Below are 17,312 nucleotides of genomic sequence, written 5' to 3'. Positions count from 1 at the left end.
ATGGCCTATGATTTGTCTTTTTTCTTTTTGGGGGCTTCTGGGTCACACTTTGTATGAAATGTTTCTTAGCACACTGAAAGACCAACTTTCCTTATAAATCATTGGCTTCAAAAATCCTGTGGACTCAAGTATAAATTATTTTTCTGGTGAGGAGAGGAGGAAGCCCCTTTCTTCCCCATTTATATCCTGCCTAGCATTTTAATTTGCTACACACTGTAAATTGTAATCTTAGAATCAAACTCCAATTTAGGTGATAAGGATCACAATTAATTAGGCTAGCCTGTCAAAGATTAAATGTAATCTTGCATTTCAGTTACCTCTTAACTCTGAGGCTTTAGCTAAGGCCATCAGAAACAAAGCTGTTAGGTCTGCTTATGTTTAATAAGATCTTTGCCTGCTGTTTGTTTTCTATACCAGTCTGTTGTCTAGAAATAAAACGAATGGACAGAGGATCTCAAATCCCTTTCATTTGTTTTTAGCTGTGCAGCAGGAGAGAGAAATGGGAGAAGATAAACTTAACTATATTAAAGACTAATTAGGGTATCTGAGGAGATTTACAAATGTCTAGTTTAAATCTGTTGGCAAGTCTTTTAATTCACTCCTGCTAGTTTTCTCTGAAAATAATATAGTTATGGCTGAAGATTTATTTCCACATCTACTCTTTGTACTCTCATTTTGAGTTGCCCACACTTTTTTTCTCCTTCCTCCAAAAAAAAAAAGAAAAAGTTCTTGTTTCCACCACGCTCAATATAATTTAGTACACAGTCGTTCCAACTTCATTTTTTCTTCACATTCAGTGTTCTGAATGTGAAGAAGTCTAGTGACTCAAATATATTAGTATTGTGGTCCTTTTGGGGAAAAGTGTGATAAATTGAAAATATTTTGGTTTTGACTTCCGAGGATTTTGAGTATTATGTATATATACAAAGGCAAAACGCAAGTGTTTACCAAATATGCTTCCAGCTTGCTTCCTTAGAAGAGTATTGAGAAGACTCTAAGTATGATAATTTCTGGTCTTAAAACCTGCAGTCGCAATCGGTGTATTTCCATAATCTAAACAATAATAAAGATTACATGACTAATTCTAACAATAATAACTACCTATTAGTTTGTGCTTTCTACATACTGGGCACGAGTGTTGTCATGTTTATATATATATATTATTCATTTAATCCTTATTATTTCACATAAGTATTCCCATTTTACAGATGAATAAATGGGATTCAAGTTAATTAACTTGCCCAAGATTGCTGAATTCAGTAAGTGGCAAAGCAAGGATTAAAACCTAAGCCTCTTTGGCTTTAAAGCTCTGCTTCTAATCACTTTTTTACTACTGATTAAACAGATGTGTCCCAAAATTAAGGAACTCGTCGTTGGATTTTTTGCTTTGTTTTTGCTTAAAGAACACAGGCCATCATTTGTTGTAGTGTCGCCCATAAAGCTTAATACGTTTAAAGTTCAGGGTGTTAATCATTATAAGCATAAAGTATGAATATGCTTAAAAGGTTTATTTAAGAAAAGAATTGGGATTAGATTTGCCCACCAGAATATACATTTTTCACTTGAAGTCCTGAGAGAGATTCAGACAGAAATAGCTTTGACTCAGTAGCAGTTAGCAGACAGACTAACATCTTGATATAATATTGATCCACACTTTGCATATACACTTTCTTTTCTTTGTATTACATTTTTAGAGGTAAGTGGCAGTTTTTCACACACTTCCAAACTGCTTCCATCGGTAATGAAATATTTGGCTTGCGCAGCCTCTGGAGTCCCAGTGTTTCAGCTTAAACTTTCCACTCTGCCCTGCCAGGCACTAACTTGAAAATATCTTTTTTTATGGAGAATGCTTCCCGAAGGTGCAGCTGTGTGCTGGTTTCATTTTGCACTTCATAACGGTGTTGGCACCACTTAATGCAAAGAATGTCACTGTCTCCCACACACCGCTGGTGCCCAAGGACTGTCGAGGCCTGTCCATATCAGTGGTTTGGGAAGGGCTGAAGTTTGGAGAGAAGGCTCTTTTTCTATTCCATGTGATTGGCTGTCACCAGGGCAAAGGGGGAAAACCAGAACTAGTGGAAAATGCAGCATCGGATGTGTCATCAAATATTCTTCCTACAACCTGGAACACCTAGTTCATTGGTGTTCTGGTCAACATTGAAGGCTGAATCCTCCTTTCTTTTGAAATAATGCATGTCTTGGATTCACTACTTTTAAACATTTCTGCTGATATTTATCCTTTTCTTTCTAAGCAATACTGATTTCTCAATGAAAAATGATTCAGCTAGTGAAAAACTGGGATTGGGTTGTAGTAAAGGAATCAACAAATTTGCCCTGATTCTGAAGAGTGGAGTTGGTTCTCCAGACTTATACACTGTGCTACAGCAAGCTTCACAACCAAAACCCATTACTTATTCAGGTATAAAAATCAAAAGCTGAACTGTAATGAGAATTTGTATGTAAACTGTTGGAGGATGGTGCTCTGTTAATCTGTGTTTGTTCCATACCCCCCCCCCATATAATTGATAATATTTGCATCTTTTTGTTTTTAGTCCTGTTATTTTTTGGTTCATCAAACTTTGTAACGTGGTGCTTTATCGTGGACTTTTCAAAGAACAACTTGCCAAATTTGGTAATTCCTAGCAGTTGTCATTTCCTGTTGGAATTTCTTAAAATTGAATCTAATGGAAAAGTGATTCTTGACCTTGTGTATTTAGTAAAATTAAAGGCATAGTTGATTTTAGGATTGTCATAAAAATTAATATTTTGTTTTAAAATACTTTTTAGACTTTCAATGGTACTTGATCCTATTGTTGGAAGTAGATGATAGAAACTTTAAAGCTTTTTGGGTAGAACTTTCACATTCCCCAAGTCTAAATATTTTAAAGAGGAAACGGATTGTCTCACAGACATTTTGTACTAAGGAATAGAAAATCTTTGAATTGTCATTTTAAAAAAACAACCTTGTAAAATTTACCATTTTCAAACTCCAGTTGCAAAATCCTGACCAGCTATGATGATTCATACATTTGAGCGATAAAGCTTTTTTCAATATTAAAAATTCAGTGGGGAGTCACTCAATACATTACCAAAAGAGTACTTATGCTTCCTAGTACCTATGTGTATTTTTTTGTTTTTTTCTTTTTAAAGCAGTCTGGTGTGCATTTTGAGAAAAGTTCCAGTGTTCTCACAGACACCTGACTTGGTGTAGCACAGTGCTTTTCAGAAACTTCGTCCAACACCTGAATGAGTAATGCATAAAACATACGATGTTTTGTAGCTCAGGATACTGCAGGTAAATTAACACTTTTTGCCAAAAAAAAAAAAAAAAAAAAAAAAAAAACATTGGAAAGACGAAAGCAAGGAGGTTTTGCTTTTTTAAAAAATTTTTTTCAAGCTTAATGAAGAAAGAGCTGGAAACCCTTATGTATGAGCATTTGCCAGCCCAGCAATATAACAACTTTTGGGTGCGTATTTCAATCACAATTAGATGAAATCTTTAATTATCATTTAATTTAACTTTCATATTTGCCTGCAGAAATGATTGTGTTGATAAGACTCTGGATTGAGGCAAACCTTTATTAAGTAATTCTATTTTCAGAGCCAACATTAAAGTTTTTTTTAATTAAAAAAAATGCCTGTGTAATTTATGAGAAAAGGGGAAGAGGAATTGGCATGTTGGTTGCATGAGAGTTGCATGGATATGTATTTACTATGTGACCTTTAGCTTTTTGAGATCTGGGGTGTGCTAAGTCTTGTTAGTTTGAGAGGCCTAACAAATGACACAATAATGGATCTTAATAACACTTTTCTACATCATTTCTCTACCTGTATATTTCCCTTCTATTATATATGCTGATAGGATATTTCATTGTGTTCGGTGTAGAAGGTGTTTGTGAGAGAGGATACTTTTGTGAGTTGATATTAAGGCAAAGGGAAGTGGTTTATAATTTATCAGAGGAAATGGTGTACCCTTTCATTTTATAATATTTCTTTTAAATTTTTTAATGCTTTTAAGTAGACTATGAAATCTTTAAGACATTCGTATTTTAAGTGCTTTCCAGATATATTTACATTTTAACATATAGAGATTTGAGAGATGTCATTGCTGAACTTTTTCATAGGATCACCCACATGAATTTTCTTATCAAAAGAGTGTGTCCTAAAGCTTATTTCTAACCCCAAACAGATTACTAGCCCATTCCTGGATGTTCTGATTCTGAAGATTTAGGGTGGTACCTGGGAATCAGTATTTCTGGCACGTTCTCCAGGTGGTGCTTAGCTCTGGCCGGTGTGGGAGACACTGGAGCATGGTGAAGTTCCCACCCAGCCCTCTGCACAGTGACTGGAAAGTTAATGGCTGGTCGTTCGTGCTTTTATGAAACCTAAGACGTGTTACAGTGATGTTGCAGTAGGACAAAGTCACTCAAGAAATCGAATGGTAAACATTGCAGGGCTTTGAGTTCAAATATTGATTAGCTCTATGTTAAGATGCCTTGCCTTCAGGGATAGCTTTAGAGTGGGGTCTGTAACACAAAGCTGACTCGGGAATCTTTCATCTGCCATTGACAAAATTTGCCCTTGTGCAGGCAGATAAGACTATACTCTCTAATACCGTGGGCACTAGCCACATATGGTTGTTTCCATTTATGTCAGTTAAAACAAAAAATTCAGTTCTTCAGTTGGAGTGACTGCATTTTACTCAATAGTCACTGTGGCTAGGCATTGCTTTATTGGAGAGCACAGCTGTAGAACATTTCCATCATCACAGAAAACTCTAATAGACAGTGCTGCTATAAGATTTTCCTTCATAATGTAACTCTTCTCTTTTTATCCTGGGTAGTTGCAATGCTAAATAGAATTAGGTGGAAAGATCATGTGTCTATCTATGTACTGCACATTGTGTACTGCAGTCTGAGTGTTTTTGCACAACGACTTAATCATACTTCATTCTCTGAGATCAAAATTTAGTAACACTACTTTGGTAGCATGAATGTGTTCTATGTTGACTTTTAGTACTTGAAATACAGGCTTAATTAAAAATTTGTTGGTCAGGTGCAGTGGCCCACACCTGTAATCCCAGCTTTTTGAGAGATTGAGGTGGGCGGATTGCTTGAGTCCAGGAGTTCGAGACCAGCCTGGGTAATAAGACAAAACCCCATCTCTACTAAAAATATACAAAAAATTAGCTGGGAGTGGTGCTGTACACTGTAGTCGCAGCTACTCTGGAGGCTGGGGTGGGAGGATCACATGAGCCCATGAAGTTGAGGCTGCAGCGAGCCATGATCATGCCACTACACTCTAGCCTGGGTGACAGAGTGAGACCCTGTCTCAAAAAAAAAAAGGAAATTTGTTTACCATAGTATATGGCTTATAATAAAGAGCTCTACTGGTAAAATCTCACAGAAACAAAACTGCAAATATTTAGTCTTTCTCAGATTATATAAATTGTTCCTAGAAAAGACTGCAAGTGATGAGGCTAATAAACAGGTTGTACATATATTTTCATAATGACTTTAATTTACCTTTATTTTACAGTTTCACAAATTTAAGATGAATATATTTAGCTCCCTCTTCTGGCATAATTTGAGAATTTTTTTGCTTACAATGGTTTTATTTTTTTGGACTGAGAATAAGGTTATCAATGTAATGTTGAAGAATGTTATTTATGAGTGTCATCCAGTTAGATTTTTTGGTATCATTACAAATGGTTAAAACGCACGGAAAAAGTTTATGAAAACACCACATTTTAAAATCTACTGACCAAAAAATATATAAACAAAGGCTTTGACAAAGTTACACAGAAATTTAATTTGATATCAAGTGGGCAGTATTCATTCATATTGGCTTCTGGATCTGAGACTCAGCCCATACCTGGCATTTGTGAGGCATGGGGCAAGAATGCAAAAAAGAGGCCCAAGTAACCCGTGCCTAAATATTTTTGTTATAAATCATGTCAACATGATTTATAACAAAAAAACTCAATAAAATCTGTCCAATAAAATTTTATTATCTGTTCAATAAAATCTGTCCCATCCTTTCTGGGCAGTTATTTCTTCCTAATAACCAGGGGGAGAGATCTGAATTCAGATTCTTGGGCTCCTGAGAGTTCTGCCCTAGGGTGTGGTATTATGCAGAGAGTTGGATCCTGGTTCATCCCTGGCTTCTCCCTGCACATCCAAACTCCCATCCATCCTGCCACTCCCCTCAACTTTGGGGCCCAGGGGTGTACCTAGACAGGGGGGTTTGCCCTGGGGAGGGTGGACCTGGGGGAAAGGCCGTAAGAGGCCATTTAGCAGGAAATTTTGGGGCATTACTCTGAACAGACTCTGGGTGAGAAGCAGTGGGCATATCACTTTGGCCTGGACAGTGCAAAAGCCCAGAGCCAGGGGTTCTTCTTGCTCAGGCCTGAGTTTGCTAAGATCAGATGTAATTAAATTATTTTGTACGTCCTTCATTGTGGTCTAATGCATTCAACTATCCAAATTAAATACAATGGTGGGATTTTGTTGTTTGCAGCTTTGACTCTCCCGGACCTTGCAGAGCAGTTTGCCCCTCCTGACGTTGCCCCGCCTCTTCTTATCAAGCTCGTGGAAGCCATTGAAAAGAAAGGTAACCAGACTGCCAGAGGGCATCAGTTCACCCTTATTTCATGGCTGTTATTATTTGTCTCTTGTGCATTCATTAAGTGAATTTCCTACTATCAGCTATGTCCAGATACTCTGCTGGACACTCAAACTGTTTAGGGCTAAGTACTGGGGAAAATGTCTTGGTCTATAATTTCTAACTCTAGATTAACATGTAGTTTCCATATGGAAACTATTAAATTCTTCATAATTTAATAAATACGATTAACTTTCTTCTTAGAGGCCAGATGGTTTTGCCAAAATTATCTACATGCCAGATAAGATGAATGGTAGGAGTTGACTTCCAAGAATATTTGGTACACATCTAGAACAGATACTGGATGGAAACTGGAATGTCTCTGGCAGCAGGCTCACAGGTTCTCCAGAGAGCTGTGTTTTGCATACATAGTCTGTGGTCTGTTTTGTGTCCTAGGTCTGGAATGTTCAACTCTATACAGAACACAGAGCTCCAGCAACCTGGCAGAATTACGACAGCTTCTTGATTGTGGTAAGTGTCACAGAGCTAGAAATACAAATGGGAAAGACAGGTCTTGGCTTTCTGTTTCAGGTAATGCACACACAAAAAAATTGAATTTAATCTATGCAATGTTCTAAATTTAAAGGGAACTCAAATCATGCACAGCTCCCCCTGCCCTGTTATGGTAACAGTGCAAACCTTTGACATTTTTCTCCTGAGCTGGGCTGCAAGTGTGTGCATGCCTCCCTTCAGGCATGTTGGCCATCATCATAGCCATCAGGCCCTGGCTCCTGCAGAGGACAGAAACCACCTCTTGATGTTTCTCTCTCTCCGTGTATCTACCATCTTTCCTTGACTCTGAATTTGGCTACATCTATTTCATCTGAAGCAGTTAAAAAATATTTTTAGCCGGGCGCGGTGGCTCAAGCCTGTAATCCCAGCACTTTGGGAGGCCGAGATGGGCGGATCACGAGGTCAGGAGATCGAGACCATCCTGGCTAACACGGTGAAACCCCGTCTCTACTAAAAATGCAAAAAAATTAGCCGGGCGTGGCGGCGAGCGCTTGTAGTCCCAGCTACTTGGGAGGCTGAGGCAGGAGAATGGCGTGAACCCAGGAGGCGGAGCTTGCAGCGAGCCGAGATCGCACCACTGCACTCCAGCCTGGGTGACTGAGCGAGACTCGGTCTCAAAAAAAAAAAAAAAAAAATATTTTTAAGCCTGTGTCACTTAAGAAATGTCTCTTCTGACATCCTTTTTCTTTTATTACCTTTCCCTTCCATTGTCCTTTTCCCTTTCCCTTCCATTGTCCTTTTCCCTTTCCCTTTCTTTCTGGCTTGCCTTCTTTCTTGCTTTTTCTTGTGTTGAGTACATTAAGTAACATCATGATATTGTTATGTTCAGTGGTGTGCTGATAAACCAACTCTCTAGGAAGAAAAAGGCCCTGGTTTGTAGCGTCTGCCAATTTTTGTGGCATGAATATTCCCACCAGGGCTTATTTCAAGCTAACCAACATGTCACTGGATGTGGAATTGGGAAGAATTGAGGACAGTTTGGTTAAATGACACTAATTAATTTAGCCAAGAGGGCATTAGTACCCCACACACCCACTTCCTCCTTTGGCATAGAGAAAAAAACTACAAATCAATTTACTTGCCAGCATTCCAGCAAGTCATCTTCTTATATTGACTTCTAAAATCTCTCAAGATCCTTCATTCCCTCATAACACTTAAAAAAAATTATATACTGCCTCACGTCATTTTAACTGAACTTAGGTGTTTAAACCAAAAAGAGTGAAACCCAGTTTTGCACTCCTTCAGAGGTATAATTATACAAAGAATGCCCACATGATAGTAAATGAGAATTTGAAGCGTGAGGCAGTTTCAAAATGAGGCAGCTTCTGAGACTTTCTAGAAAAGAGGTCTTTTTGGAGAAAAGGAGGAAACTAGACCTTTATCAGTATCAGTAAATTCTTACACTTGAAATGTTCTGACCAAATGTTTTAAAAGTTAAAAAAATGTTTAACTTCATTTTTCCTTTGTACATGGAAATCAGTTGCATGCGAACAGGGCATATCCTCTTTGCTGCTCTGCCTCCTGCACCTCCCACAGAGCAGATCATTAGAAGTTAACATGCAGAACACTCAAGGTGAAAAGGCTTGTTTTTTGGTATTTCTGACAGCTTTATCAGGGCATTAAGGAAATGCTGAATTTTGTCCTTAGCCAATTGAAATAAAGACACACGTTTGGGTCAGAAAATTGGTCAAATTATGAACATGTTTAGTCGCAGGAAAAGTTTAGACATCAGAGCCTGATGAAGTGAAAGTTATTTGAGAAATAGTGGTTAGGTTTGTAATGTGATCAACACAAAATGATGCAGTTTAGTTGTTAAAAAAAAAAAAAAAAACTCTTCACACCACTCACAAGGTAGAGTCAACAACCAAGACTCACGTCAATGGTACATTTTGACCGACAGCTTTCCTTCCCCAGTGAGATCAAAACACATAGAAAAGTGGTTTCATTTGGAGTCTGTGCTAAAAAAGTGAATTTTGTGCCACCCCACCAAATATAAATAAATGTTGTCCAGACTTGGGAGTGGATCTGCCAGGTCTGTTTCCAACTCGAAGATTTTTCAATACATAAAAATATTGTATAATATCCTGGAGGAAGCTCCAAAATAGTCACTTACACCTAAAAAAAAAATTATGGCTTTTAACTAACCTTATGAATTAACCCGTGTTTGAAAAGGACAGACATGGCAGACAATAGCCCACTTTTATTAGCACCTGCTAAGCTATTTCATCCACACACTAACCTTGTGATGTACATCCTAGTAACTTTAACTCACCAGAAAAGAAAGCTGACCCTCAGGTAAATAATTTCTTTCACATTTTTCAGTAGCTGAGTGACTCCAAAAGTCCTTGAATTTTTTCTGTTTTTAAATTTTGCCCTAAAATAAATTGTTTCTTTGTCTCATGCAAGTTTTAATGATTCAGGTTTTCACCTGACAGTTTTTGGTTTCTTCTAACCTGACTCAGGCTTTCTTAGCCTTGGTACTATTGACATTTTAGGCTGGATAATTCTTTGCTGGAAGAGTGGCAGCCTGTCCCGTGCATTGTGGGATGCTTAGCCACATTCCTAACCTCTACCCACGAGGTGCCAGCAGCATTCTCCCCGAGTTGTGACAATCAGAAATGTCTCCAGACATCTAGGGAGAGACCTGAAGAAGAGGGGACTCCATTCCAGGGGGAGGGAGGGAGGGAGGAGTGAAGAATTGGAGAGTTTACGGGGTACCTGTCATGAGTAGACTCAGTGAAAAGTGAGGTAGGAGAGAATGCAAACTCCTCTAACCAAGACCTAAAGATTATGTAGCTCTTCAAAAGTCATCACATGACAGGTGTGAATAGCTAGTGGGAGAGCACGTTAGGCCAGTTTCAGTGCAGAAAAGGATTCTTAGAGAGCAGAAGTCAGGTAAATAAAACAGACTTTGTCACTGACTCTAGTAGAATTTGACATAAGGTAAGGTTACCCAAAGACCTGCATAAGATAATTTTATTCATACACTATAAAAGTTCTTTTGATATACCTCATGTGTTAGAGAAGGGCTTTGACAAATTAACTTCCCTCTAAGAGCCTTCTAGTTCAGTCCACAAACATTTAACACGTTGTATGTGCTGGACACTGAGGGATGCGAGAAGAGCAGGTGACAGCCACAGTCCTTGCCCTTGACATACCTTGGTCTAGTGGGGGAAACATAATCCCATATGATGATTATACTCTTTGGGAAGTGTCTTGATAGAGCGATGGCTCATTAGCACTGCAAAAGCACAGAGGGAGACCCTGCCTGAGGGAGGGATGTGTGTATATTTATTATCTTAACATTTATATTGCATCACCAAATGTTTTATCACATATTTTAGGATAAGCAAATTCAGTAATACTAATTTTCTGGGCAAAGAGACATTAGATGAAACACACAGGGGCAAAGTGTATGGGAAACCAGAAGCACGGCCAAGAGTGGTGACCATAGAGAATTCCTATAGCGACACACACAAACGATTTTATTTGGTGGTATTTAATTATGCTCACAATTGCATTACCTTCAACATTAGATCCTTTAGGCAAAGACCTGCAATGGTATTGCCCCTCCCACATTTGTTAAACGTGTGATAGGTCTCTGGTTAGTTGTTTGTAGGACATTTAAGTGATTTAACACTTTGTCTCTCACCTTTAAAATTTAGTAATTCTTTTCCTCAAGTTGACCTGTCCATATCCTATTCCAGTCTGACTTTTCTTAAAGCTCTGTGGTTGGGTGACTCACTTTTGGAACGTCAGCCTACTTAGTGGGGCAGGTTTGGTTTATGATAACAATATGTCCAAGGAATTTTTGTAGTCTTAGGCTCAACCTCGAATGATTTGTACTATCATACTTCATTGAAGGGTATCTAGGCTACTACCTTCTCCCACTCACTTATACTCAAACACTTTGCAGTAAACTTTCATACTTCCTCATTCTCTCCTAGGCCACAGCCCAATGCAGTCAATCACTGAGTTATATGAGCTCTTGATAATATCTTGCACATTTCTAACTGCATTAGAATTCAGATCCCCATCACCTTGATTCAGAGAACTAAAACTGGTAGTTTTACTTCTAGCAGCACTCCTTTCCAATTTATTCTTAACACTGTCATTAGTAAAGCTGTTACAAATGTAGTATCTTGCCCATCAGCCCACCTTTTCTCCACTGAGTACACAAGTCTCCAGATCAGTTTCCTCAAGTTACCCTTCACATTGCTAGTGTACATCCTTCAGCAGCAGCCAAAGGCCTCTTCTTTTTTGGAGGCCCATGGTCACCCCTGCCCCCAGATCTTTGTTTCTAGCATCTCTTTTTTCTGCTGGGCATTGTGTCTTTTTCCAACCCAAGTACTCAGAGTGCCATGCATAGTGAGTGCCTGGACAGTGGTTTTGATTAGTATCACCCCCATTATTGGATCGCTTGACCTGTTTCCCCGCTGTGGCATTTACTGGACAGGTATGCTCATCTTATTTTCTGAGATAGTCTGATGTCCACAGGTTAGATTAGTAATACTCAGCCAGAATTAGGGAGAAATATTCTAAAAATGTTGAAATTACTTTCATGGGTATTGTTGAGCTTGGTTGCTAAAAGTCTGTAGTATCTTACTGTTGAATCTGCCACTCTGTTGGTGACATTTACATGAATTCTGAGATATATCAACTCAAGTCTTAGGAAATCTGGGAATATGCATTTTTCAAATTTTCCAGTTGAGGTTTTAGGAAACATTTACTATATGACTAACCATTCCTAGTTAGAACCCTTCTCAGTCAGGGCAGAACCACCCTCAGAGGGTGTTAGGAAATGTTTGGATTCTATATTCATTTGCTCAGGCAATTATAACAAGTTACCACTGACTGCTTGGCTTAAAACACAGAAACTTGGCCGGGCACAGTGGCTCACGCCTGTAATCCCAGCACTTTGGGAGGCTGAGGTGGGTGGATCACAAGGTCAGGAGTTCGAGACCAGCCTGACCAACATGGTGAAACCCCGTCTCTAGTAAAAATACAAAAATTAGCCAGTCATGGTGGTACGCACTTGTAATCCCAGCTACTCAGGAGGCTGAGGCAGGGGAAATCGCTTGAACCCGGGAGGTGGAGGTTGCAGTGAGCTGAGATCACACCAGAGACGCACTCCGGCCTGGGCGACAGAACGAGACTCCATCTCAAAAAGCAGAAACTTACTTCTTGTGATTCTGGAGGCTAGAAGTCTGAGATAAAGGCATGTTTGGTTTCTCCTGAGGCTTCTGTCCTTGACTTGCAGGTGGTTGCCTGCTCACTGTGTCCTCACAGCGTTTTTTCCTCTGTGCCTGTGCATCCCTAGTGTGTCTCTCTGTGTCCTCATTTCCCCTCCTAGAAGGATATCAATTAGATTGGATTAGAGTCCACTCTAATGGCCTCATTTTAACTTAAATGCAGTCACTTTCTGAGGCACTAGGGGTTTGGGCTTAGAGGGGTGGGATAGAGGATGGGGTAGGTAACCACTGAAGATGCAGCCCAATTCAGCCCATCACAAAGGTATTATTTTTTTTGCCCCAAAGTCCAGAGGTCTGCTACTGGCATCATGGGCAGGGGGTCAGGCATCCCAAATGCTTGCAATATGTCAGACAGACCTCTACAGGAAAAACTGTTCTACCCCAAATGCCAGGATCAACCCCTACAAGAAGTACAGCTAACGAATACTTTGTATCTTATATTTATCCTCATATTGCTTCCTTTTTTTTTTTTTTTGGTCACACGAGTCAGATGTTCAGAAAATTAGCCAACTGATGCATTCTATAAAATAAATGTCTGAAATATTTCTTAAAATGTTTCCTAGATACAGCCTCTGTGGACTTGGAAATGATCGATGTGCACATTTTGGCCGACGCTTTCAAACGCTATCTCCTGGACTTACCAAATCCTGTCATTCCAGCAGCCGTTTACAGTGAAATGATTTCTTTAGCTCAAGGTTTGTTTTTTCTCTTCTGAGAACCTCATTGGACATACATGGAGATGTAGACATGCTTGTATATGTATTGCATATATAGAGATAGTGGTTAGAAAATAGTAGTAGTAGCCACCTGTTCCTCCCCCAACAATACCACCTCAAATTTCCTCCTCCACCCAAGCATCCAAGCGAAGACCTAGATTCTCATTTGCTTGGGAAGCCCGTCTGCATGTCAGAATCAGAAATGGCTCATTGTTAACCTGTTGGTCTTAACAAAGTTTGTACGTCCATGAAGGACATGGTCTTCCAAGTACTAGTGTCAGATTCAAGGAACCGGGACTAGGATCCAGTGATGGGGGATGTTCTTGTCACCTTCCCTGAGTGGCCATAACAGAATGTGTTGAGGGAAGAGGGCTCTCAGTTTTAGGAGCTAAGGTTCAGTTAAGTGCTTTGGGGACAGGAAACTGTGGTTCGTAACCTTCAAAGTTAAAACCTGTGATACTTATCTGATGCTCCTCTGAGTTAGCCAATCACACTTGAAGCTGCTCAATACTGGGTAAGTTGCTGCCAGCACACCCTAAACAGCTTGTGGTTTTTTTTTTTTACACACTGAGCTTTTTGCTTTTCCATTTGACCTGAGATTTCTTCTTTCTCATAATGCATTTTTTAATGAGAAGGACAAATGTACTGTGTGCTTCTCCCAACAACTTTTTAAATGACTCCTATAGCTTGAAGAAAGAACAGAGCTTTTCTCTGTGTTTATTCACTGATACCTGGAAATAGTCTCTTACTCATTTCTCTTTTTTTTTTTTTTTAAACTTGTAGAAGTACAAAGCTCCGAAGAATATATTCAGCTATTGAAGAAGCTTATTAGGTCGCCTAGCATACCTCATCAGTATTGGCTTACGCTTCAGTATTTGTTAAAACATTTCTTCAAGCTCTCTCAAACCTCCAGCAAAAATCTGTTGAATGCAAGAGTACTTTCTGAAATTTTCAGCCCTATGCTTTTCAGATTCTCAGCGGCCAGGTAAGTGAAAGGAGACAAACATGTAGTTTGGGGTGATGAGGGTGGTCCTAAATGGATTAGTCATGACAATGTATTCTAAATATACTACTCCAGAGATGCATGCCCAAATGCTATCACACACGTTCACTTGAGTGTATATAATGAAAATGAGTTTGCTTTTAGGGAAAAGGTTTCTAATAAACTCTCTTTCTTACAGCTCTGATAATACTGAAAACCTCATAAAAGTTATAGAAATTTTAATCTCAACCGAATGGAATGAACGGCAGCCTGCACCAGGTAATGCTTTTTGAACATTTAACATTCTCTCATTGTTCCTTTTTTTAGAGCCTTAAAAAATGGTGGCTGTAAACCTCCTTTGAAGTAATACAGCTTCTTATGGAATTACGATTGGTAGTAACATGTTACCTTGTGATTTAAAGAAAAAAAATAGCTGAGTGATAGTGTATATGTTAATTATTATCTGAGTTTCAACATTTGCGGATTTTAAATTAAACTTGGTTTTAGGTGAGAGTTTGGAGAGTTCCCTGTACCCTTCAACATTTATGCTTCAGGTTGTTGAAGAAATTTATGGAGTTCATTTTAGTTGTTGACATTTTTGTTTTTCTTTCTAATACTTATAAAGTAGGGGATTTATAATTACTATATAATTTAAAGTATTTTAGAATGTGTTTTTTGGAAGTGGGTATGCTGAGAAATGCCTGTCAAAATAAACATTTTCAATAATGCGAGCAGTATGAAAGCAGAGCGTTCACTGCAGCAAGTTTGAGCAAGCCAGACACTTCTTTGAAAGCAGGCTGCTGTTCAGTTAGCCATTTAACAAAGCAGGAAATGTAGACCGTGTTAGCAGTGCCTTTAATTTAAACTGATGTATTTTTCTTCTACTGTGGAAAGTCTAAACAACCTGATTTTGCTATATACTAGTTAAAAGTTAGCTAATCGTCACTGGTGATTTAGAATAGTGATTAGGGTCCTATATGTGAAGTTTCAGGACCAGTAAAAGGTGTTGCTTGTAGTCTTAATTTATGTCTGGAACTTAAATGAAACTCCATGAATATATTTATCATAGGTAATATGTGCAGATTACCATATTTATCTCGGTATGAACAGGCATGGGGACTCAGTTTCGTCATCATGCAATGGAGAGTTAAGTTGTGCTTTTTCTTAATTGGGTATTGCACAGCCAGGCTTGGTTACTTGCATCTGGATGGGGCAGCCTAAGAGAGGCCAGGGCCTAGACTCAAAAGCCACCTGCAAGGGGGTAGGATAGAGGATCGGGTAGGTAAACACTGAAGATGTGAGTATTGGGAAAGATTTATGTGGACAGGCCCAAAATGGTACCTGTGGTACCAGAGGTGAGAAGCATCAGGTATAGTAGATAAGGCAAGCATGGGATGTTCCAAATCACAGCAAGCAGAATGTTTAACAGGGTGCCCAGAATTCTAGGTAAACTACGTCAAAGAAGACTGTCAACAGGTAGGGCCTAGGACTTCAGTCCAGGGGGTGGCCAAAAGGCTTCATCTCGTGTGAGTACACAGGTCACTGTGAATGGATTTGACAGCTCTGTGCTGGTGTTCAGAGGCTGCCTTTGGACTTAGTGGGAAAGAATGGGCATAGGGATGCGGCATGTGGCACTTAAGTTGAGGTTTCTGTTAGAGACTAGGGAGAGCTGGAGCCTGCTTTCAGTGAAGGCTAGTGAGGGTAGCCCTGATCTTTTCAGTGGCCACCCCTCTAGAGAGAAGAGACACATGGAAGCCAGTGCCAGACAGGGTTTTGACAGATACCCACAAATGAATTTATCACATGGAATTTTGGAAAATTTCTACTACACAAGGTATAGTAGAATCAGTGGTAGAGTTTGATTAGCCTGACTGGTGTCACCTGGTTTAATGTCTCTGTTAGTTGCATCCTAATTCCACCAAAGTAAAAATGGGTATCTGCACTATTTTCATAATGCCACCCAGAAAGCTGTTTGATATGTCAAAGGACCCTATATTTCTCTACTGAGCAATTGGTGCGCCTGTTTCAAAGGAGGATTAGTTCCATCAGCTCTGCTAAAGAATGACAAAGCCTTGAACATTTGCTGGATCATCCCAGTATTTATGTGACCTCTTTAAAAAATTAAATCCAAGTAGGTTTTAAACTCTAGTTTGAGCCGTTTTCCCAGGAACTTTGTGTGATTTGTATAGGACCTTTGGAATTAAATGGCTGTTGTAGTATCTGTCATGTTTGCATACATTGTACTGCCCACTCCAGGAACAAAACATCCCCATCCAGAACATCTTTGTATTCAGGAATGTCTCCAGTGCAAATGACTAGTATGGCAACCTGGGTTGAAGAAATGATTCTTAGGCCTGGTTTAAAAAATGCAATAATTTCTTAGAGTCCTTCAGCATTGCCACAGCATGTGCTAGTACCAGACAGAACTTTGAAAGCATAGCACCTTCCATCTCCAGTGAATGGCCGTTTACAGTAACATTGTTGTGAACACAAATGAGTACCTGAATGATATTTAAGGGAGACAAAAGCAAGACTCTGTTATAGGGCAGATAGATAGCATTTCTAATTATTACCAGATAGAACTTGAAATGACAAAGCTTATGATGTTTGAGGCAAAGTATCAGTTCAAATAAGACCCATTAGCACATAGTATCTAATTAAATGGTAGGTGGGAGTTCACATACTCTAAGTACAAAAAGGACTTTAGAGATGCAGCTGGTGACTATCTAGGGTAATGGAGTAGACAGAAAAGGCTCATAGAAGAAATAGGGCTTGAAATGTGTCTTGAAGAATAGGTACAATTTGAATAGGCAAAGGAGAAATAGCATTTTGATGCATGGAGTTTAAAGACCTATTCAAAATAAATTACACAGTACAAAATAATGGCTTAGTATTTTACAAAAGCAGTACATATTTTAAGTGATAGTATCACAAAAGAAGCATCATTTTAGAGTTGAAAGCATTGTCCAGCTTTACCAATTTAGACATGAGGAAATCGAGACCCACAGATAGAGATTTGCTGTGTGCCACCCAGCCAGCAGGGGCCCAAACCGGATCTGCCCAGGAGCCGCCTCCTACACTCCAGCCCGTTCTATCTGCCATGCCCCTGCTGCCTGGGTTTTTGGAATCTTCATGAGCAACGAGGCTGCTTTTAGTGTCCAGTCAAAAACTCGTCTGAAGTTTCCA

The 17,312-nt window shown here is 39.3% G+C and overlaps 1 protein-coding gene across 1 annotated transcript in view; it reads left to right on the top strand.

Annotated features, from left to right (window-relative positions):
- Window positions 1-17,312, top strand: part of PIK3R1 (phosphoinositide-3-kinase regulatory subunit 1) — an 83,784-nt gene that overhangs the window by 48,888 nt on the left and 17,584 nt on the right. The window contains exons 3-7 of the mRNA XM_023207897.3: window positions 6,520-6,612; window positions 7,060-7,134; window positions 12,992-13,123; window positions 13,928-14,129; window positions 14,326-14,405. Of these exons, the coding sequence (XP_023063665.1) occupies window positions 6,520-6,612; window positions 7,060-7,134; window positions 12,992-13,123; window positions 13,928-14,129; window positions 14,326-14,405 (582 nt within the window). The remainder of the gene's footprint in view (window positions 1-6,519; window positions 6,613-7,059; window positions 7,135-12,991; window positions 13,124-13,927; window positions 14,130-14,325; window positions 14,406-17,312) is intronic.

This window comes from Piliocolobus tephrosceles, chromosome 4 (genome assembly GCF_002776525.5).
Source record: "Piliocolobus tephrosceles isolate RC106 chromosome 4, ASM277652v3, whole genome shotgun sequence".
Taxonomy (NCBI): Eukaryota; Metazoa; Chordata; class Mammalia; order Primates; family Cercopithecidae; genus Piliocolobus; species Piliocolobus tephrosceles.
The sequence above is the reverse complement of the archived record's forward strand: the minus strand, read 5'-3'. Positions and strand labels throughout refer to the sequence as shown.